The following is a 23,819-nucleotide window of genomic DNA, read 5'->3' on the forward strand; positions in this document are numbered from 1 at the left end:
GGCTCGCAGATGAACCGAATGTGAGAGCTGCGGAAGATGCTGCTATAATTATAGGGGCTGACAAAGGCCAGAGCGAGTGCGACGACGTGCTGTGCCAGTTAACTGTAAGCGAAACAGCTAGGATAGCTGTAGAAAAGCTGGTACAGGCCTCAACTGTGTTTGTCGCGACGGTGGGTCTTGCAAATGATGTCGAAGTAGGCAAGAACACTGGAGAAAGCTCAGGAGAAGCAGCGAAGGTAGAGGATGAGAACAGTGTGGTTGTAGGCAGCTCCCAGCAAGACGAGCGAGATTTTTTGCGGGAAAGCAGCTGCACTGTTCCTAAGAGCGTCAAGCTGTCCGCCGATCTAGAGTGTGAAATAGGTGGTTTTTTTTTCGAAAATCATCTAGACGGAGTGGCGTCGACAGCTGACGAGTGCAGTGAGAGTGTTAGCGACCTTGAGCTACGAGCGGTAGGCTCAGAGACGAGTCGCAGGAAGCGGCGCAGACGCAAGAGACGTCGCAAAGTCGCGAGTGAGACAAGCAGCTCTACGCATGTTCAGAAAAGTTTGAAGCCTATTAGCGCCGCAAGCAGGACTAGGCATTTTGCGTCAGCGTCAAAGTTCGTTTGTATGCGTCTGAACTGCGGGACGAAAGAAAAGGGAACAGCGGGTCCTTTGCAAATGAAATCAAATGGGAGGCGCCGAGTTAGTTGGGTGCGTGAGCACAAAGTTAACACAGGTGAATCGGCGCGACATGGCAACAGGGCTAGAAAATCGAACTGCCAAAGTAGTGTGGCAGGTGGCGCAGAAGCACCATTGAGCTGCAGAACAATCGATGACGCAACCCGAGGCGAACTTCCTAGTAGTGGGGGAAATGGTCGCAAACATTGCCGCAAGAAAGCGGAACGACTAAGGAATATAAAAGGCGGCATTCGGCAGGGCGAACGAGCCCTGGGTAAGTCATCGGCCAGTTCAACAACAAGGTCTTTGTGTCGTGCAGTAAGGCACAAGCGGCGAACTGGTAGTGTACAGCGCGAGTCCACGCGACGGTATGCGCGGTGGAGATTTAGAGCTTTTCACGGAAAAGAGTGTCGAAGTGGTCCTAGAAGAAAGACCAAAATAGCTAAACACCACTCGGCTAGACCAAATAGGACACCGTCACTCTTTCCCTTGCATTGCTCGGGTTCCCTCCGCCGGATTGACAGAGGACGGCCGAAATCGCAAATGAGGCGTAACGCTGCCGTTCAGCGGGTAGCACGTGCACGTTGTTGCCTCCGTGCTCCCGACCGGGTTGCAGAAATTACGTGCCTTTTCTCATCTTCTAACCACTACCACCACCACCATCCTCGCAATCCGGCAAGACCACGACCGCCGCGTGTGCGATTGAGATGAGGGACAGCTGTAAGCTGGAGAGAGTGACAAAAGAATTTTCTTAGAAGCATGTTTGTTTGCTTATTTTTGGTTTTAAAGTAATATTCCTTTGTCATCTCCCAAGCTAGTTCGTGTAGCAGCAGGTTTTCCCTTCTAGACTTTTTAGAAGCATTGTAAGCGTTTTTAGTTGAGTTACTGGGAAAGAGCCTACGGTTAGGTGTGCGATTGGTGTGCTGACGCTCTTTGGTTGAGAGTATGATGTCGTGCTAGGGCGCACAGCAAAGTCTTGGGCGTCCTTTAAAAACATGGGCTGACATGAAACTACATTCAACAAATGAGCGTGTTAGTACACGAGTTGCATTTCCCTTTGTTATTTTAGTAGGCGCTCAGGAATCAGGTGAATTATTTCGCTGAGCGTTATGTTATATCGAACGTTGAGATTAGAGATGCGTTTAAGGATTTTCACAGTTCGATATCTTGAGAAAATTTACGTTCAGATGAGGGTTTAAGGATACCTAGGTGAGAGAGATATCGCCTATGGTTAGGTGCGTGTTGGTATGCTAGCGCTCGTTGGATGAGAGTAAGATGTCGTGCTAGAGCGCACGGCAAAGTCATGTGCGTTCTTTAAAAACAGGGGCTGACATGAAACTACATCCAGCAAATGAGCGTGTTAGTACACCAGGTTTACTTCATTTTGTTGTTTTAGTGATTGCTTATCAGGATCATATGATCGCTTTAGCTGAGGGCACTGCGTTCACCAAACTTTGCGACTAGATATATTTCAGGAATTTGTAAATACGCAGTTTGATCTGTTGTGAGTGAGTTTTCGTTGGCGCCAGGGTGTCCTCCAAGTAGGCACTCACGACTACCTTTTAAGTTTGTAATGAGAGAATAGAAAATGCGCCCCGTTACCTTTTATAGGTTTAGGCTGCCTTTGTGCGGAATTTAGGTAGTTGTCTTTCATGAAATTAATCATGAAGTTAAATGTGAGTTACAACTTAGTAGTGCGGATAGTGGGAGAAAGCCAGTATTGTAAAAATGGGATTAGGGATAAATGGGGCCAAAATGTATTTGCCTTTGTGTGCTTTTCTCACACGGCAATATGTTACATCTTTGGTAAGCATCTCCACGTCCATTATTTTTGTAACTTTGGCGGCACAAAATTGTCTCAAAATTTTAGCGTACAGGTTTCTCTTTTGTTTGTGTTTCTTGAGAAGCCTGGAGGGTTTTAAGCGGGTCCAATGTGCTTGACTGCAGCATGGTATTGTGTTGTGTGGTTCGCCTTGCTGTTGTCGATCATTGTGAGCTAGTTTGGGAGTTGGTTTCGAGTTCGCAGCTAAAGTGAGAAAAGCCAGGCCATCGTCATCGTCACTAACCATTCTCTTCGTGCCCAGCGGTTGGGAGCGCTGGCCAGCCGAGATTTTCCGCGCGGCGGAGGAGCTGTTAAGTTTGGCCTGGAAATGCGTCTGGGCAGACGCCTTTGTGCGAAAGCCGATCCACTGGAGAGGCTCTTAATCCCTTCGGCGCCCAGTCTAACAGACGCCGTCAAGTATTTGAGCGATTATCCAGACCAGGCGGCGGGCAGAGGCGAGTTCCCGTCCTTCAAGTGCGGACCGTTTTGTCGTCCCTTCAAGCAGAAGCGGTGACTAATGGCCTCGTCGACTCGTCGGGCGACAGGAGGGCTGGCGTGGCCGGCGCCGGAGCTGACAGAGGAGCGGCGCTCCCTTTTGATTCCCCAATCACCAAGCCGACCGGCCGACTGCCTATGCTCGTCAGGCATTGTACGTGCTAGCCGGAGGACGAGACGTCGTGTCGCCAAGACGCCGTTAACCAATCGAGAGAGGCCAACAAAGACAGCATCCTCCTGGAGGAGACCGACGGCAACCGCAAATCACCCCGCTAATTGAGCGAACAAAATCGGCGGACCCTTTGAAGTATGCTGCCAGGATCGTGGCAACTCTTGAGTAGCGGCACACACACGACGCGGAAGAGCCCTGCCGGCGCCACCACAGTGCAGTGTTCACGTGGACCGTGCATGCTCGCCCCCCCTCACCTGTGTGTGCGTGATTGGTGTTCGACTCGGAGAGGAGGAGCCCGAGGGCATAAAACGACGCGGCAGAGTGCTGGACGTCGCTCTGAACTATGTATCGTTCAACCACCACGCTCGTGGTTTGTGTAACCACTAACTTTGCCTTTTTTGTAAATATGTGTAAATAATGTCATAAACCCCTGTTATGTTTCTCGTATCCTCTTGTCAGCGTTCAGTTCCTCCATCCGGATGCCATCACCTGCAACATCTTCCTTCGTCAACCTTAACAACTGGTGGCAGCGGTGGAATGCCATCATCAGCGAACTTCCTCCTTCAACATATTACAGTGCGTGTATGTGTGAGTGCGTGCGTTTGTGTGTAGTGTGTGTGTGCGTGTGTGTGTATGTGTGTGCGCGCGCGCGTGTGCGTGCGTGTGTGTGTGTGCGTGCATTTGTGTGTGTGTATGTGTGTGTGCGTGTGTGTTTGTGCGTGCGAGTGCGTGTATGTGTGAGTGCGTGCGTGTGTGTGTGTTTGTGCGTGCGAGTGCGTGTATGTGTGAGTGCGTGCGTTTGTGTGTGTGTGTGCGTGCGAGTGTGTGTGTGTGTTTGTGCGTGCGAGTGCGTGTATGTGTGAGTGCGTGCGTGCGTTTGTGTGTATGTGTGTGTGTTTGTGCGTGCGAGTGCGTGTATGTGTGAGTGCGTTTGTGTATGTATGTGTGTGTGCGCGCGCGTGTGTGTGTGTGCGTGCGAGTGTGTGTGTGTGTATGTGTGTGTGAGTGCGTTTGTGTGTGTATGTGTGTGCGCGCGTGTGTGTGCGTGCGAGGGTGTGTGTGTATGTGTGTATATGTGTGTGTGTGTGTTTGTGCGTGTGTGTGTGCATGCGAGTGTGTGTGTGTTTGTGCTTGTATGTGTGAGTGCGTGCGTGTGTTTGCGTGTGCGTGTGCGAGTGTGTGTTTGTGTGTGCGAGTGCGTGTATGTGTGAGTGCGTGCGTGCGTTTGTGTGTGTGTGTGTGTGTGTGTGTGCGTGCGAGTGTGTGTGTGTTTGTGCGTGCGAGTGCGTGTATGTGTGAGTGCGTGCGTGCGTTTGTGTGTGTATGTGTGTGTGCGTGCGAGTGTGTGTGTGTGCGTGCGAGTGCGTGTATGTGTGAGTGCATAGTGCGTTTGTGTGTGTATGTATGTGTGCGCGCGCGTGTGTGTGTATGTGTGTGCGCGCGTGTGTGTATGTGTGTGTGCTTGCGAGTGTGTTTTTGCGTGCGAGTGCGTGTATGTGTGAGTGTGTGCGTGCGTTTGTGTGTGTGTGTGTGCACGTGTGCGAGTGTGTGTGTATGTTTGTGCGTGCGAGTGCGTGTATGTGTGAGTGCGTGCGTGTGTTTGTGTGTGTGTGTCTGTGTGTGCGAGTGTGTGCGTGTGAGTGTGTGTGCGTTTGTACGTGCGAGTGCGTGTATGTGTGAGTGCGTGCGTGCGTTTGTGTGTGTATGTGTGTGCTACGTGTGTGCGTGTGTGTGTGTGTGTGTGTGTGTGTGTTTACACAGCTGGCTTTTAGTAGCGGATCCCAAGAAACCACGTCCACCGTTTCACAAGTGGCCAGCATGTAAACGCAACAGATTGCTACACCAAGAGAGAGAAAGAGAGAGAGAGCACGTTTTTAAGTTTTCTTAACGCCGCCCCTCACATGTTTTTATAAGAGGAACGCTTATTGTGTTTAATGTACATAACTATCATCAGCCTGACTACGCCCACTGCATGCAAAGGCCTTCTCCCATGATCCGCCAAATAACCCGATCTTGTGCTTTCCATTGCCACGTTATACCCGCAAACTTCTTCGTCTCATCTACTCATCTTACTAACCCGCTTGCCTTCTCTGGGAATCCAGTCAGTTATCCTTAATGACCGGCTGTCATCCTGCCTATGCGCTACATGCCCGGCCCATGTCCATTCCTTCTTGATTTCAACTGTCATATTGTTAACTCCAGTTTGTTCCCTGATCCACTCTGCTCTCTTCTTGTCTCTCGAGGTTACACCTATAATTTTTCTTCACATCACTCGCTGCGTCGTCCTCAATTTAACCATATAGGTAGTAAGTTATAAGGATTTTTAAAATAAAAAAGTAGTAATCTATACTACCGCGTTTATTTTGCCACATTATTTCTCGATTGTTATTACTGGTCAAGGTAGCGTCCCAATACTACACAACTTCGCGTAATATTTTGTAGAGTGTCATGCACGCGATGGATACGTAGACATGATTTCCTACGCTACAGCGCCAATTAAGCAACCCCCGGAGTATTTACAGCCTCCACTTTGAAGATGTGCCTGGTACGAGTGAGCAGTTGTGTTTCAGGATGAATTATAAAAAAATTTAACCAAGTGTACTATACCCTACTATCTGATTACGTGCGTTTGGGGACGTAGTAGCACAAGACTTTTGACCAGCCGTATGAAAAAATACCACTTCTATTTATTATAAAACTGCCACAAGAAAGCATTATGTATAGTGGCCGAAAGGCACCGAGTTCACTAACATATAATTTCAATGCATTTGAATGGTTCCTTTTGCTAATACACGTCTACAGTCAGAATGAAATAATAGTTTCGGCGTTTTTGCGTGCCAAAATCACAATATTTGTTAGGAGACACGCCGTAGTGAGTGACTACGGAATAATTTTAGCACCTGGCTAATTTTGATCCGCCTGTCATGTTAGTTAACTGTAATATACGAAGCTCGTAGTATATATCAACTAAAACGCGTGTAGCACTTGCTTATGGTTCATTAAATTGTACTTCTGCGTTTTGACAATATCAGATGACGCTTACGCATCTCCGTTGCGTAATTTAAATTTTTCTCGTGATCCAGGGATATTTTCTGCTCCGCTATTTAGATTAAAGATATGTCTAGACGATTCCATTTCTAAACTAATACAGGAGGTATTACCTACTATTTTTATATTGGATAGATAATGGCAGGGTAGCAAAAACGTAGTAACGGTGCAAAAAATTGTTACAGTTACTACACGTTAAATTGTTACTGTGTACTAACGTAGGTAGTAAACAAGGAGCAAGAAGTTAGTAATAGTCGAATCTATAGTAACCGTTTACTGAAGTAGGCAATAAACAGGTAGCAAAAGACTCGTTATGGTTTAAGAAAGGTAGTAAGTGCTGCTGTTGGTGCCTATTGGCTTGCACTTGCTCCCTTTTTACAAACTTTTTTTTTAAAGTGCATTCGAGAGCGATAGCTAAGCAACGCGCAGCTAATCATACAACATACACACTAAATTGGAGAGAGCTTTACTAATGTACAAAAGTCTCTCTCTCTTTCTATCTGTGTGTGTGTGTGTGTGCGTGTGCGTGCGTGCGTGTGTGTATGTGTGTGTGTGTGTGTGTGTGTGTGTGTGTGTGTGTGTGTGTGTGTGTGTGTGTGTGTGTGTGTGTGTGTGTGTGTGTGTGTGTGTGTGTGTGTGTGTGTGTGTGTGTGTGTGTGTGTGTGTTTACACGGCTGGCTTTTAGTAGCGGATCCCAAGAAACCACGTCCACCGTTTCACAAGTGGCAAGCATGTAAACGCAACAGATTGCTACACCAATAGAGAGAGAGAGAGAGAGAGAGAGCACGTTTTTTAAGTTTTCTGAACGCCGCCCCTCACATGTTTTTATAAGAGGAACGCTTATTGTGTTTAATCTACATAATCATCATGAGCCTGATTACGCCCACTGCAGGACAAAGGCCTCTCTCATGTTCCTTCCGCCAGTCAACTCGGTCTTGTGCTTTCCGCTGCCACGTTATACCTGCGCACTTTTTATTCTCATCGGCCCACCTAACTTTCTCCCGCCCCATCGTGCGTTTGCCGTCTCTGGGAATTTAGTCAGTTACCCTTAATGACCAGTGGTTATCCTGCCTACATGCTACGTGCCCGGCCCATGTCCATTTCCTCTTCTTGATTTCAACTATGATACCCTTAAACCCGGCTTGTTCCCTGACCCACTCTCCTCTCTTATTGACTCTTAAGGTTACACCTACCTTTTTTTTTTCTTTCCATTGCTCGCTGCGTCGTCCTCAATTTAAGCTGAACCCTCTTTGTAAGTCTCCAGGTTTCTGCTCCGTAGCTAAGTACCGGCAAGATGCAGCTGTTATATACCTTCCTCTTGAAGGATAGTGGCAATCTACCTGTCAGGATTTGAGAGGGCTTGCCAAGTGTGCTCTACCCCATTCTTATTCCTCTAGTTACTTCGATATCGTGGTTCGTCTCCGCGGTTATTACCTCTCCTAAGTAGACATAGTCTTTTAAAACTTTAAGTGCACTGTTACCTATATCTCGAAGCACTGTTCTCTTCTGAGGTTGTTGTACATTACGTTTAGTTTTGTGCATATTAATTTTCAGGCCTACTTTTCTGCTTTCCGTGCCCAGTTCAGTAATCATGAGCTGTAATTCGTCTCCTGAGTTACTCATCAAGGCAATGTCATCAGCGAATCGCAGGTTACTAAGATATCCATTAACTATTATCCCCAACTCTTCCCAATATATAGGGTCCCCAAAACATCCTGAAAACACCACGGGTTTACAGGAGGTTTAATGTACAGGTTCTTCACAGCGTGTTCGATTGTCTCCATGTTATACATTTTGTCTGTTGCACTTTCGGCTTTTATGCTTTGACACTTCTTAATGAGCTTCTTCTTTTCCTGAGAAAGCTTGCCAGTGTCCTGCCTATCTGCTGTACCTTCAGCTTCCACTGCACACTCCGTAATGATACTCGTCAGATTATCATTCATTGCGTCAACGCTAAGGATGGTGTCCTCGATAAAAGCCGACTACCTGTTCTAAAGCGAGACTCTGAATTCTTGTACTTTCCCTCTCAGTGCTAGCTCATTGATTGGCGTCTTGCGTATCAGTTTTTGTTGCTCCTTCTTCAAGTCTAGGCAAATTTGAGACTTTACAGTTATATGGTCACTGCATCGTACCTTGCCAAGTGCTTCCAAATCCTGCACAATGCCTGGGTGTGCACACAGTACAAAGTCTATTTCGTTCTTATTTTCGCCATTAGGGCTCCTCCATGTCAACTTACGGTTCCCTCATTTTCGGTAGAAGGTATTCAAAATCCGTAAATTATTGCGTTCTGCGAATTGTACTAGTAGCTTCCCTCTGGCATTTCGAGTACCGATGCCATAATCTCCTACTGTCTAGTCTCCAGCCTGCTTCTTCTCTACGTTTGCGAAAGGTCTCCTAGCAGTATAGTCTACTGTGTTTCTACCTTATTCACTGCCGCTTCCACGTCTTCAACTGAGGCGTTATTATGGCTGTATGGGGGCGCGTAAGCCTGTACCACATTTATCTTGTATGTCTTATTGAGTTTAATTACGATACCTACCACCCTTTTATTAATGCTTTGGTGTTCCTCTATGTTGCCAGCTATGTTTTTGTGGATAAGAAACCCACTCCCACTTCTCTTCTGTCAGCCAAGCCCCGATAGCAAAGGACGTGCCCATTCTGTAGCACTGTGTATGCCTCATTTGTACTCCTATAGCCTCACTGAGCCCTATTACATCCCATTTAACAACCTCTAGGTTCTCGAATAGTACAGCTAGTTTTGCGTAACTAGGTAAGGTTCTAGCGTTAAACGTTACCAAGCTCAAGTTCCAATGGCGGCCCGTCTGGATCCAGAGATTCTTAGCACCCTCTGCTGCGTTGCAGATCTTACCACCGCCGGGGTCAGTTGCTTCGGAGCCGCTGGGGACTGAGTGTCGTGAGTTAATTGGCGTATGCATGTGAGAGGTAGTGGCCAGATACTGCTCCAGGGTGGCCAATCTTGCTCTGGTGATGGAGTGCGTTACCGGCGGTGGTAGCCGGTGAGGCCACACCCCAGGCCTCTTAACGCATTTCTATCACCACGCGGATTTTTCTTTTTTAATCCGGTTGGTAACTGCGCGGCACTGGTATTCGAACCACGGACCTCTTGCATGCGAGGCTGATGCTCTAAGCACTACGTCATTGCTGCCTTTTCGGATGTATGCACTAAGGGACATGGAAGGCAAAATAACTACCAATATGGATAGGATAGTTAAAATAGCGGATGAGTTTTACAGAGATCTGTGCAGTATACGGGACCACCACGAACCTAATATATAAACTAGCAGTAAACCAGATGACACCCCACCAGTAATTATAGAAGAAGTCAGAAAAGCCTTGTAAAGCATGCAGAGAGGCAAATCTGCTGGTGAGGATCAGGTATTAATAGATCTGCCGAAAGATGGAGGACAGACTGTGTAAATAAAAAAAACTAGCCACCCTGTTTACGATGTGTCTCCTGACGGGAAAAGTACCGGAATCTTGGAAGAATGCTAACATTATCCTAGTGCATAAGAAAGGAGATGACTAGGACTTGAAAAATTACAGGCCGATCAGCTCGCTCTTCGTCGTATGCAAGCTATATACAAAGGTAATTGCTAACAGAATTAAGACAACATTAGAATTCAGTCAACCAAAGGAACAAGCAGGATTTCGAACCGGCTACTCAACAATCGACCACATTCATACTATCAATCAGGGAATAGAGAAATGCTCAGAATATAGCCAACCACTATACATAGCCTTCATAGATTACGAGAAGGCGTTTGATTCAGTAGAAATATCAGCCGTCATGCAGACACTGCGGAATCAGGGCGCAGATGAGGTATATATAAACATTCTGGAATAAATCTACACGGGATCAACTGCTACCATAGTGCTTCATGAAGAAAGCAACAGAATACCAATCAAGAAGGGTGTAAGGCAGGGGGACACAATCTACCCAATGTTATTTACCGCGTGCTTACAGGAGGTTTTCAGAAGCCTATAATAGGAACAGTTAGGGATAAGAGTTAATGGAGAATACCTTAGCAACCTGCGCTTCGCCGATGACATTGCATTGCTGAGTAACTCAGGGGACGAATTGCAACTCATGATTACGTAGTTAGACAACGAGAGCAGAAAGGTGGGTCTTAAAATTAATCTGCAGAAAACGAAAGTAATGTACAACAACCTCGGAAAGGAGCAGCGCTTCGAGATAGGTAATAGTGCGCACTTGAAGTTGTAAAAGACTATGTTTACTTAGGGCAGGTAATAATCACGAGATTGAAGTAACTAGAAGAATAAGAATGGGGTGGAGCACATTTGGCAAGCACTCTCAAAACATGACGGGTGGATTGCCACTATCCCTCAAGAAGAAGGTATATAACAGTTGCATTTTGCCGGTGTTTAGCTGCGGAGCAGAAACCTGGAGACTTACAAAGAGAGTTCAGCTTAAATTGAGGGTGACGCAGCGAGCAATGGAAAAGAAAATGGTAGGTGTAACCTTAAGAAACAAGACCAGAGCAGAGTGGATTAGGGAACAAACGGGGGTTAAGGATATGATAGCTGAAATCAAGAAGAGGAAATGGACATGGGCCGGGCATGTAGCACGTAGGCAGGATAGCCGGTGGTCATGAAGGGTAACCGATTGGATTCCCAGAAAACGTAGTCAGGCTGATGATGATGAATGTACTGGTAAGTTCAATTATCGTGTATAAAACGCAAAATTAATTTTCACTTGTGGAATACTTTCAGCTAAAATGGCTGAAAGTTTGTGCGGTTACCGTTTTCAGCACAAGTGTTGTGTGCCAACCCTTCTATTTCTGTGGTGACAGGCGGAAGCCCAGCTGCCATGAATGCCGTTTGTAAACAGCGAAATAGCATGTATGTGCGCGCGTGTGTGAGGGGGTAGGCATGGCTCGGGGCGAATGTTAGTTTGGGCGCGTCATGCTGAATACGTCCAACTGTAGCATTCGAACCGTATTTATTCATATTTACGGAGGCGTTGTTTTTAGCGAATTACAGAAAAAAATATGTTTCGGCTTAGATTCGACGATTCCGTTCGGATGCGCCAGAACTAGAATGTATAGCATGACGCTACCGCGAACACCAAAGATAGCACTGTATAGCCGTTAATGTCCGCTACCTCAGCCACATTCACTGTTAGGGTACACCATTTTCAATTCGTTAGATGCGCTCAATGAGGGCATAGTCATTTACTTTATTTCTTACATTTTACGTGGGTTCGCTTTCGCCAAGACGCCGAATTTTACGGGCGTCAATACAATGGTACCAGCTGTGAGCTTGGGTAAATGCGTATAGTGCCTCAGCAAGTACGGGCTAAGTGCGCTGGGCATTGGTAGTAAATGTCATTCACGGCATTTGGGCTGGCTTAATTTACTGCCGTTTTTTTATTGGCTCTCACTCTAGGAAAAGCTCTTGCCTGTCCTTCCGAATCCATCGAATGGGCTTAGAATCAAAGCCGACCTATGTCACATAGTTTAGGCACTTTAAATTTCAAGTAATTATTCTATAGCTTTACGTACTTTAGGTTTGTGTATACCCGCTAGTGAGTGTGCAAAGACTGTCTGCATAAAAATAGTTTTACCTCCTAAAGTGTGTGATGAAATATATTGGGGTTCAACTTGGCTTATACTACGAGGCAGCGAAGGATTCTCCACTTCTGGTCTGTAAAGAGACAGCCGGCGCAGTGTGGCTGCACGAGATGGTGCTAGGCGGATATGGTAAATACAGAGCAGTGCGCCTCGTGGAGTATTTGCAGATCCCGCGAATAAGTCTGAAAAGTCGTTGTCCAAGGCACGTTTGGCAGCTTACTTGAAAGTCATCATTGAAAGAAAACTGTTGTCTTAGAGATACCTTGAACGTTCTGCAGGGTTTACTTTTTGTGCTTCTGTCAACTGTTCGTTGCTTAAGTTATTGGTGATTGATATTGAGCCTCATAACCTGGTAGTATGGCTAGAACAAAACCATTCTTCTACTCATCGCTTGATTTGTACGTAGGGCAGTGGTTTGTTCGAGCAAGAAAGTTTCCCGAAAGTTCTCTTCGGACGATGAGGTGAGCTGAAAGGTGCGGCAACAATGGGCGAGTTTGTCGGGAAACATAAAGGATAGCGGTAGGTTATAAATGTATCTTTATTTTATATTTGAATCATTACTATTGCGATATTTTACTTTATGTTAGACTGAGATAGGCTTCATTCTTTTTTTTCTTTTTTTTGCGTACATTCTTGGTAGTCACGCCCACTCTCCAAAACGGCGGGTTGATGGTTGAATCACACTGCTTCGATACATGCCATGTGCGTACCAATGGCCTCTAGATGCACAACAGGGGCTCGCAGTGAAGACGGGTGTGCGCTTAGACAATGCCGGGTGCAAACATTAAGGACGAATGTCCCGGATCAGCTTACACATGAAAAAACCAGCACTGCTGCGCCTTTAGATCGCCAATAACAACAGTCGACTAATGAGCGTATAAATAGAGATTCGCATTAAAATAGCAGTATACACCAACCACTGCACTTATATGTAATGTTACAGTATGCAATCCGCAACTCATTGAAATTAGGGCCACACAGCGAGGGAGGAAATAAAAAAGATGAAAGTTCTGTCTTTCTCCAAGATTATCTTTTGACGTTTCTAATTCGTGGTTAGGGGTTTTGATTTCTTTTGTCGCGTGACAACAACACAAGGGGTTGATGAACAGAAGCGCGTTTTCCTATAACCGTCTTCTGAAACCGAAGCGTAGTTCGTCCGTTACCGTGACTGCACCAAATCCTTCCTTGTCTGCTGGCGCATCGCAGACTCTAGAAGCACATGGATGTGGCACACTCTGAAGACTTTTCTTTTTATTGTGTGGCAAGCACCAATGAGCCACGCGTGGGCCGACAGTCTCTACATGGCGGGTGGATAGGGAACGCCCCTGGCGTTCTCCTGTCGGATGTCTCGCTTGAGGGCGTCCATAACGCTCTTGCTGCGGGGAAGCAATGTGGCAGGGAACATAGGACTGCTGATGGCCGTCTGTACAATTGTAAGGAGCTGGCGGGCCAGGTCGCGGTGGATGATTTCGCGGTTGAATCTCAACACATCTTCGACTCCGGCGATGACGTTGTGAAGAGCGCGTGGCGGCAGCGGCAGCATCACTTTGGGCAAGTTCCGCATGCTGCCCTCGTCCATGCGCACGATTTCGTCTCGGTTTGCCGTCCTGAGGTACTGCAAGAACTGCGTGATGGAGCGCTCCTCGGTCGTAGTGTGCACCTTGCGGATTACCGTCCACATCTCCTTGCGAAGTTGCTTGTCGATCTTGACAAGAATCTCGAGCGGGATGTACTGCTGGAGATCAAGCCGCCGCAACAGGTCGGCGATCCGCACGCGCAGCTCTCGAGTCACCTTGCGCAGAGCGAACTTGTTGTCCACGAAGGCAGCCACAGCCTTGATAAAGTGGCTCTCTACGCTCGCCGTGCCCGTAGGCAAGGCTCCGCCGCGCAGCACCGAGTCCAGCATCTCCAGTAATGTCTGCACGTTCACATGGCTCTCGGACTTTTGCGTCACCTTCGTGGCAAGCACAAAGAGAATGTCGTTGACGAGCACGAGCTTGAGTGGCTGCGGGATAATGTCGTCACGCGCGGGAACCCGATCGATGACGTCGACGAGACGTTTTTCAGTGCCGTCAGTATAGTTGTAGAGTCGGAGCAGGCGCATGGCCACAGCGCCCACGCTGCCCACCACTCCAGGCTCTCGGCTTTTGGATGCCGTGAGTGCATCCCGCACCAGGCCAACTACCGTCTGAAGGTCGCTCGGCGTCCAGCTGGGGAAGTCTTCAAATATGCCGCGCAAAAGTTCCGCTGGTGCAGGTCCTGGCAGTGCCCTGAGATACTTCTTGAGGTTTCGCAGGGCGCTTAGAGGTTCACTCTGAAGCCTGCGTAGTACCTCATTTATGTATTTGATCACCGGCTTCAACTCGGGAGTGCCTTTGGTCAATGGTGACAGGCGGTTTCTGAAGCGCGTCAGAAGGTCGGCAACTTCTTTAGTGGGCAAAGCACTCGTCCCAGCTCTCTCATCCAACACTTTGACAAGCTTGTTGCTGAGGTCGGCTTGCTCAGAGGCGTCACCATGTCTCAACAGCGCCGAGATAATGTCCGTAACTATTTCCACCGCATAGTCCTGGCTTGGCGCGAACTTAATTAGTGTATGGAGGATTTGTTTCGGAATATGTCGAGCCCTATTTATCAAGTGGTGCAATAGTGATGGAAGAATAGCAGTTTGTATTGGCGGGAGAGATCGTATTATTGGTCTTGTTATTGCTGTTGGAGTGTCCTGAAGGAGCAGTAAGCTATTACTTGGCCACAACGAGGGAACCATTGTAACTGCGGCGTGAATGGCGCGAAGTAGTTGCTGAGCGAGAGTCACAGTCATCTGGTCAGTCGTGAGCAGACGCATGGCTACTACAAGCAGATTACCTCGAACGGTAGGATCGAGAGCGGGTGACACAAGGTCAAACGACAGCTCTTTCGTTAGGTGGGTGATCTTATAATCGCGGTCCTCGACTTCTTTTGCAATGTTGTCAACCAAATCGGGTGGCATTTGATACGTCGGCCAGTGGACATACGACAGTGGTGTCATGCCACTTTTTGGAATATCTGGCAGCTGCACAGGAGTCTTCTTAAGTAGGCTGGCAATAATGTATTGTATAGAGCGTGGATACTTCGACTCCTCTGGAGTATGGGAGTTCAGCTTTTCAGCGATAGTGTGCAGGTGCACCGTCGAAGAAGGGTTGCTCGAGGCAGTGGACCCTATAGCAAGCAGAATTTGCTTTACTGCCGTTAGGCCTTCCACAGGGCCAGTGGGTTTGACGCTGTCCACATCTCTGCGCAAGGTTTCAAACGTCCGTCCCGGATGATAGTTGGGCGGCTTGAAACTAAGCAGACGTGTAACAAGATAATCATCGACACGTCCGCTCAACAAAGAAATCAGAGTTGTTAGCACTGTCGAGCGCGCAGTAGGTGACAAATATTGGAAGCCGTCATTGCCATACAAAACGAGAGAGTCTGTAAGAGCGACCATTCTCAGGTGGGGCGCGATAAGGTCTCTTCGATGAACAATTTTGTTGAGGCTAGTAAGCAGCGGCCCTATTTGTAGTCTTGGAACGTTGTTCGTGCTTATCAACCTGAGGAGCAAGGAAACTACGTTTCCCACTACCACCGGGTTCCCGCCGGATTCCCTTACGACAGATGCTAACAGTTGTATTGTGGCTGGAGATCCTGGCGCAGTTCCACGTGTATTCGGTTGTATCGAGAGTAAAAGCGTGTATGGCAAGGGAGCCTTTGGATTTCGCAGGTACTCTTTAATTGCACTGAAGTCTGTGTGCGGTGCGGGTAATTCTTTCACGAGCACCTCAAGTATAGCTATCAGGCGTTGTTTTTGGTTTTCCGGCACTTTGGGGTTTCTTGTAAGTTCTTCTAATATTTCGATCAAGAAATGCCTCAAGTCGCCGTCAATGTTACTCCTGTTGGTTGTCTGCACGTACTGAACCAACAAATGAATGAACTCCTTCGTTGTGAGCGTAGAGATATGGTGCACTGCTAGGTACGGCAGCAGAATCTCTAACACTCTGTGGACTTCTTCCCTAGGCCCGTAGTACGTTCTGTTGACGAGGCTTGAAATTATATTTTCTCGAAGTCTAGCTGTCATCTCCAAAGTGAGGATACTTCTTAGGATGGTCAGATTAATTTTTACTCCAGTTTTAATAATCCTATAAAGTTCTAACACCAAAAGCTCGGTTCTGTCGGTATATATTCCTTGAAGTTGCTCAGCAGTCAGAGCTTTTACAATTATTTGTATCAGTCTCTCATCCACTGCTCGTTCAATGTCAGGGTGACCAATGGTAATGTTATGTGCCCCTTCAATTATAGTTGTGATGTTAGTTGGAGGCGGAATATTGAAGATGCTTTCTATGATTGATAGAATGTTGCCGGTAGACTCATTCGTGTGGGTTATGTGATGCGATATTTTTTCTATGTTGAACTTGACCGTTGCACTTTCTGGAGATGATGGAACCGTGAATACGTTAACACTTGGTGTCGGAGTAGGCAAAGTGACGACCGTAGTTCCCATCGAAAGAATGTTGTCCGTCGTAACGACAGTGCTGCGGAAGCCAGTTGGCGTGACTGTATCGTTCTCCCTGTTGTCCGGCTGTGGTGGCGCTGTAGTGCGCTGCGACTTCGTCACGCTGGTCGAAGTCTCTGTTGCTGGCGTGAATGTTTCTAGACTCGGTGTAGTGGCAGTCTCGAATGAATAACTGCCCGTTGTGGTCTCTGTCGATGATGTGGTCTCTTCCCATGGAGTTTCTGAAGGTGTTTCGGTAGACGCCTTGATAACTGTTGTTGTAGTCGTCTCAGTGGAAGGTGTACCAACAGGCGTTTCCGTTGTGGTGCCAGATGTGGTCACCGTAAAGCTTGGTGTTGCGGTAGATCCCGTTGAAAAACTAGTTTCTGTCGAATACATTTCGGAGGGAGTTTCAGTCGATATTGAAGTTGTAGTTCCTGTCGAATAACTCTCAGAGGCAGTTTCCGTCGAAGTCGTTGTCATTGTCGAATAACTTTGGGAGGGTGTCTCTGTAGTTGTGGACGTTGTTGCTTCTGTCGAATAACTCTCTGATGGTGTCGCGGTTGATGTCGAAAAGCTTTCAGACGGAGTCTCTGTTGATGTCGAGGTTGTCGTGATAGAATAACTTTCTGAGGGTACTTCTGTTGTCGATGTCGTGGTTACTATTGAATAACTTTCTGAAGGAGTTTCTGTCAACATAGATGTCGTTACAGTCGAAAACGTCTCCGACGGTGTCTCGTTTGAAGTCGAGTAACTTTCCGATGGAGTCTCATATGAAGTTGTAGTGCTTGTCCAGTAACTTTCGGAAGGAGTCTCTTGTGAAGTCGTAGTGCCTGTCGAGTAACCTTCGGAGGGAGTTTCCCTTGATGTCCATGCAGTTGTATATTCTGTAGTAGTCGTGGTTGAATAGTAAACTGAAGGTGTTTCGGTGGCCGTTGAAGTCGTACTGGATTCCCAAGGTGTCTCTTCTGAAGGAGTTGCTGTTACACCTTCAGTTGTAAATGCAGTTGATGTTGCCCATGTTGAAGGAGACCCCGCGAGAGTCTCAGTAGTAGTTTCGGTCGACGTGGTTGTCTCAAGAGAAGGAGTAGCCGTCGGACTCTCAAATGAAGCTGTCGTATATTTCGTTGAAGTCGTGGTTTCATAAGAAGGTGTTTCTGAGGATTGTGCAAATGTTGTGTGTGTTGACTGTGTAGCCGAGGGTGTTTCCTCCGCGGAAGTTGTAGTAAAAGCCGCCGGAGTCGTCGTTTCCATCCATTCACTCGCTGAAGGTGTTGTAGAAAATAATGAGCCAGAGGTCGTAGTCTCGCTTGAAGGTGTCATAGTCGGAGTCTCGCTGAACAGCTCGGTTGTCGTTGGAAGTGTTGAGAATTCTGTAGCAGCGGTTGTTTCGATTGAGGTAGAGAATTCTGGAGTTTCAGTTGTCATAGTTGATCCTGTCGAAGGTGTTTGTGACATTATGTTTTCAGTGGTAACAGCCATTGTTTCTAAAGCTGGTAAGGTGGATGTAGTCTCCGAAAATGGAGTTTGAGTAAGAGTCTCTGTTGTGCCAGGAGTAGTCGTAGAAATTGTATTTGAAGCCGTAGTTGACGTCTCAATAGATGTTGGTGTTGCCGTGCTGGAAGAAGTTTCTGTAAATGTGGCTGGCGTAGTTTCGACTACGGATGTAGTATATTCTGTCTCCGTTCCTGTTTCATGTGTGTATATACCGTTGGAAGGTGTCACTGTAGTTCCTCTTGATGTTGTTGGTGCAAACCAAGGTGTTGTCGACTCTTCTGGAGATGTCCCCGTAGTTGTTTTTACTTCTGTGGCTGTATATTCCGTCGTCGTAGTTGTGCTGTACGCTGTTGTCTCTCTAGAGGTCAGTTCTTGTCCTGGCGTGTATATTTCTTCTATGCCAGTCGACGGTATTTCCGTAAAAGTTACTTGTGGCGTAGTTCGTACCGACAGTTCCGTCGTACTGGTTGTTTTATGCCATGTTTGCGGGTGGCAAGGGCCCTCTGTCACTGGTGGTATGATTATGACGCTCCAGTCTATCTTGAACCATCTCGGAATCTTCAGCAGGTACATTATTAGGCATTCAATGTAAGATATTGCTTTACTGCTGACAGTTGGAGTTTCAAGCATGCGAAACAAAACACTGACAAGGTTTAGCTTCTCGCATGGACTGGCAACCACGGTTTCAATGGCCACAAGGATACTGTTGTCCATCTTATCAAGTTGCTCGATCAGTCGCAACAGCGTCAAATATAGGTACGACTTTCGCTTCGGTGAAAGCCATTCATAGTACGGTCTTGTGTGAATACGAAGTAACGCTGGTATCATTTTGCGGGCCATCTGTCTACTTATGCTGCCGAACTGAAGGAGCGATGCGCTATCAATGAGGAGGTCAAGAACTTTACCAGGTGGCCAACTAATTGTAAGCAGAGCCGTGGCAACACCGAGCAAAGCAACCCGACGTTCTGCGGGGATTTGACGTGCCATCTTTGCGTAAATGCTTAGCTCCGTCACGAGGTAGGCGCGAACACTCGGAGATTCAAAAAGGACGCTCTTTTCAAAATCTTCTAGTAGCTGAGGAACGAGGTAGTCGTGTGCATTGATTAGGTCCCGAATGCTGACCTTAGAGCAGTTCTTCTGACGCTGAAACGAGGTGAGCAGATGGCTAAACACGCGGTTGTTTTCTGGACTGACTTCTCTGCGGCGCTGGAGCTCGATGATGATGCTGCGAAGAAGTGACACGGTGCTGCCCGGCGGCTGGCAGTTGCTGGCCACATCTATGCCTATCTTGAGCAGCAACTCGAGAGACAGCGAGGACAGACTGGAGTTCTTCATCGATTCGCGCACAAATCGTAGCATATCGTTATATGCGCGCTCCTTCTCGAGAGTGCGCGCCCGCGAGTAGTCGGCTGCTTCGGACTCCTGTAGGCCCAGCGACTTGGGGTAGCCGTGGTCGAAGAGAGATGGCGCCTGCCACACAAGCTGACCGGAAGACACCTCGTCAGGCAGAGGCACCAACATAGAGCCGGCGCATGAGCGTGACCGCGCAAAGTGGCTCAGGATGGCGAGTGCATGGCGGGCCGACGTGACCGGCAGTCGGTCGAGTTCCGAGTCCCCAGGTGGAGCGTGGCGGCAGTCGAACGCGTGCTCAGCCAACAATCGAGCCACATCACGGGCTTCGGCCGAGCTGCGGCCGTCTTCGAACAGGGCCTCGTAGCGGCGCACCACAGTGTCAGGCATGCTGGCGCGGCCCAAAAGCGCACGGCCCGCGGCTCTGAAGCGCCGAGCCACGTACTCTGGAAGTCCTTGCGCTGGTGCCGACCACAGTAGCCGCAGCATTTGGGCCTGAGCTGGCCCGTCCGCGGGGGTAGCTCTCTCTGCGAGCTGGGCGATGCGTCCAAGGTCTGCGCCCAACTGCTGAGCCGGCCACCGGGGCAGCTCGGACAGCAGGCACTCAAACAGGTCCTTGCGCATGGCCACCCCGGGAACGGCCATGTGCCTCTGCAGGTACGGCCGTAACGACCGGGCATCGGGACCCAGGGCACGCACCAAGCTCTCGCACACTCCAGGACCGCCTGCGCAGCACAGCACAGATTTTTGAGCAGCACAGACACTTTGTTATCATGTGCTCATCGGCTTGTGTCATTACAGTGTCGAAAAGGCACAATAATAATGAATTCTAACAGACAATCATGCCAAGGAAAGTATGCAGAATGTTATGAGCAGTAATTGTAGTGTAAATATGAATAAACCCAGTGTCAGAAAGAGCTCTCAACACTGCAGCAGCTCTTGTGAACACTTGAGCGGAAAACCATTCAGAAGGAGCACACTGCTGTTAAAGTTGGCTTGCTACGTGCTGGCTACTGCCGAATTTTACTTTCATTAATCACAAGCGTAAAAGTGCCAAGTGACAGTCTGAACAATTTCCGTCTTTCGGTTTCTTTTACGCTGATTGTAAACTCATCTCGTGACAAGCAGAATATTCAGGCTGTTTTCAATACCACTGCAAGTAGAACAACTGACTACCACAGCTGAAAGGTGAAGTCGGAATACAGATGACAGCAGCAAATCACAAATGCTGAAAAGTTATCTTGTGTCTTTTTTCGTCTTTAATCGTGTTTAACAGGTGTGTACGGTTCAACTCTGTTATGTTCACTATGAGGAAATAAAAGCAGTTTCGAGAGCAAAAAAAAAAAGGACTATAATAAGATTGTAGCTGAACACCGCTGAAAACGAGAAGAGCACACACCTAAAACACGGAGCTGGCTGTTGACCTAAGAACTCTTGCGTGCTTTAATAAGGCGTCATATTTTAATGTGTGCTTTGACAGTACGGTTAAAACAAAAACGTGGTAGCACACGTGATCACAGCTCATTCATTTCCTCATGAAGACGGAAGTGTTTTGATGATTGATTACTTTGTGGGGTTTTAACGTTCCAAAACAACCATATTATTATGAGAGACGGCGTTGTAGAGGGCTCCGGAAATTTCGACCATTTGGGATTTTTTTTAACATTCACCCAAATCTGAGCACACGGGCCTACATCATTTTCGCCTTTATGGAAAATGCAGCCGCCGCAGCCGGGATTTGATCCCATGACCTGCGAATCAGCAGCCGAGTAGCTTAGCCACTATAAACCACCCCGGTGGAGCGAAGACGGAAGTGAAACAGGAACCGACAGAACAACAATAACAGCAAAAAAATCGCAGCGTATACCCACGCAGTGAATGATGACGAGTGGGGTGAAGCGTCCATCAATCCGTCAATCCGTCCGTCCGTCCGTCCGTCCGTCCGTCCGTCCGTCCGTCCGCCTGCCTGCCTGCCTGCCTGCCTGTCTGTCTGTCTGTCTGTCTGTCTGTCTGTCTGTCTGTCTGTCTGTCTGTCTGTCTGTCTGTCTGGCTGGCTGGCTGGCTGGCTGGCTGGCTGGCTGGCTGGCTGGCTGTCTGTCTGTCTGTCTATATGCTGTACGTATGTCTTACATAACCAGTTCTTATATATTAGTCACATATATGTTATATAACCAGTTGTATAACCACAAAACCAGGTTGATTGGCAGAACATGGGAGAGGCCTTTGTCAAGCTGATGATGATGATGATGACGGTGATGATTTGGAACGTTAAACCCCACATATCATATCAATCTGAAACGAGATTGCATTGACGGAAGGAGCTCGCCATGTCCTTGATTTTCAGGAAACCGCGCCCCAACACCAACGAAGAGGACCTATATGCACGTCGATAGTTGATTGCCACGTATAGAATGTTGGGTTCGATTCATGATGGGTTACTGATACTTATTCGTTGCATTAGTCGGGTCAACAGTGCTGACGTCAGTTTTTCCTAATGTTCTTAAATTACCACTTTCTGTTCATATAGCTAGTTCAGCCCAACGTTACCCGTCTAAAAACTTTTGTTCAGCTCCAAGTCAGCCATTGACTTAATGGGAGGGAGCCACTGCGGCGAACTTTCGCCCCATCTGAAGGGGAACCCTGCACACACCTTCATGTACTCTTCATACCAACCGAACATGGCTGCGTTACAAGAAACGGCTAATATTACATACCTGCCAAGTCTCCCGGATTTTAGCGAGACTCCCAGATCGCGACCATCAACTTACGTTTGTACGGCTGGCAGGAAAATCTGGCTGGAATTGAAATCTCTGTGCGTGACCTGGCCGCATTGACAAAAATGCTGGCCAATCATGATTCAGCCTTTTCGTGAACCAATCCGGATTATGATTTCAAAGAAATTCAGGAGTCATTCGTGTAAACGTAAGTAGAATCTCAGTGATGCGAAACCGCGGCCGATACGGTTTCTTGAAATTCCCCAGCCGAGTGCCATTGTGACCATTGGGCCGAAATTTGAATGTTTCGAACACTTTCCCTCACCGCGGCGGGTGATACGACCTTTGGTACCGAAATCATCGAGCGAAGACCAAGAGTATAGAGTTCTGGAGGCTTCGGAATTATGCGCGCGTCCAGCCAAAAAACCGTCACACTTGTGGTTATTGTTTCCTACCACCACTGAGGACGAAACCTTGGTAGCTGACATGATCATGTACGTCGACGACGAAACTGACAGAGCACCGAAAGTACACGCACGTCCAACGCTCGCCTACTGCCCACAGTGGCGCTGCTCTCTGCAAACGCTGCTCCCGAAACCGCGGTGAAGGCGATCATAGATCGCTACAAACGATATAGTTTTGGAGGCACATGCGCGGCCAGTGCACGCAGATTTATGATTCCCCACTGAGCACACTGACCACTGCGCCACGCCGACACACGCAGATTGAAAATACAAATACCGTTCGCCGCAACAGCTGCACATAAAACCTAAACGAATGACTGACATGTGGGGTTTAACGTCCCAAAACCACCATATGATTATGAGAGACGCCGTAGTGGAGGGCTCCGGATATTTCGACCACCTGGGGTTCTTTAACGTTCGCCCGCCTACAGCATTTCCGCCTCCATCGAAAATGCCGCCGCCGCAACCGAGATTCGATCCCGCGACCTGCGGGTCAGAAGCCGAGTACCTTAGCCACTAGACCACCGGGGCGGGGCTATAAAACCTAAACGAAACCGTGGTCGCTGCGACGCGATCATCAGTAGCGACCATATATATATATATATATATATATATATATATATATATATATATATATATATATATATATATATATATATATATATATATATATATATATATATATATATATATATATATACTGCAAAAGCTCGCGGTTAACGCAGTGGTATAGATTAAAGGTTACAAAGACGTAAAAAGAACGCTAGAAGCGTTGTAGCGTTACCACTCGACCTTCGCTTATGAAAGTTGTGACTTCGGTGGAGCGGACATTGTTTTTCAGTTGCCCCCAAGCGAAACTTCGACACGCGCTTTCGCGGAAGCCAAGCGCGCCGCGGCCCTCATTGTTTCGTTATCGTGTGTCCCAGATTGATGATTGATATGTGGGGTTTAACGTCCCAAAACCACTATATGATTATGAGAGACGCCGTAGTGGAGGGCTCCGGAAATTTAGACCACCTGGGGTTCTTTAACGTGCACCCAAATCTGAGCACAGGGCCTACAACATTTCCGCCTCCATCAGAAATGCAGCCGCCGCAGCCGGGATTCGAACCCACGCCCGTGTGTCCCAGAAAGACATACGCGAGGTCTTCTGATAGAAATCAATGTTTTGTGCGTATATCGTGGTTCGAAAACCGATTTCGTTGGTTTTGTGATGATACGAAATGTCAGGCTATACGAATATTTTCGCTACCTCTTTGAGATTCGCACGTACTGAGAGAATGAGAACGACAAACTTTGACTGTTTGACCGACTCAAAAGTCCTTAATGAAAGTGAAAATAACCTGTGTACTATCATCCCAGTGTGCTGCATAGTTGGGAAACCCTACCTTCGCTGTCTGTTCGGCCACTCCAAGCCGTTATAAGACACCGATGTTCACACTTGCGGGAGTGTTCAGGAGAGAGACTTGGCAACCTATA

At 47.7% G+C, this 23,819-nt stretch overlaps 1 protein-coding gene across 1 annotated transcript in view; it reads right to left on the bottom strand.

Moving 5' to 3' along the window:
* Positions 1 to 12,373: 12,373 nt before the first annotated feature.
* Positions 12,374 to 23,819, bottom strand: part of LOC119175861 (uncharacterized) — a 120,406-nt gene continuing 108,960 nt past the window's right edge. Inside the window, exon 5 of the mRNA XM_075876318.1 lies at positions 12,374 to 19,887. Within this exon, the coding sequence (XP_075732433.1) occupies positions 13,106 to 19,887 (6,782 nt within the window). The 3' untranslated portion in view covers positions 12,374 to 13,105. The remainder of the gene's footprint in view (positions 19,888 to 23,819) is intronic.

The sequence above is a fragment of the Rhipicephalus microplus genome, chromosome X (genome assembly GCF_043290135.1).
Source record: "Rhipicephalus microplus isolate Deutch F79 chromosome X, USDA_Rmic, whole genome shotgun sequence".
NCBI classification, from domain to species: Eukaryota; Metazoa; Arthropoda; class Arachnida; order Ixodida; family Ixodidae; genus Rhipicephalus; species Rhipicephalus microplus.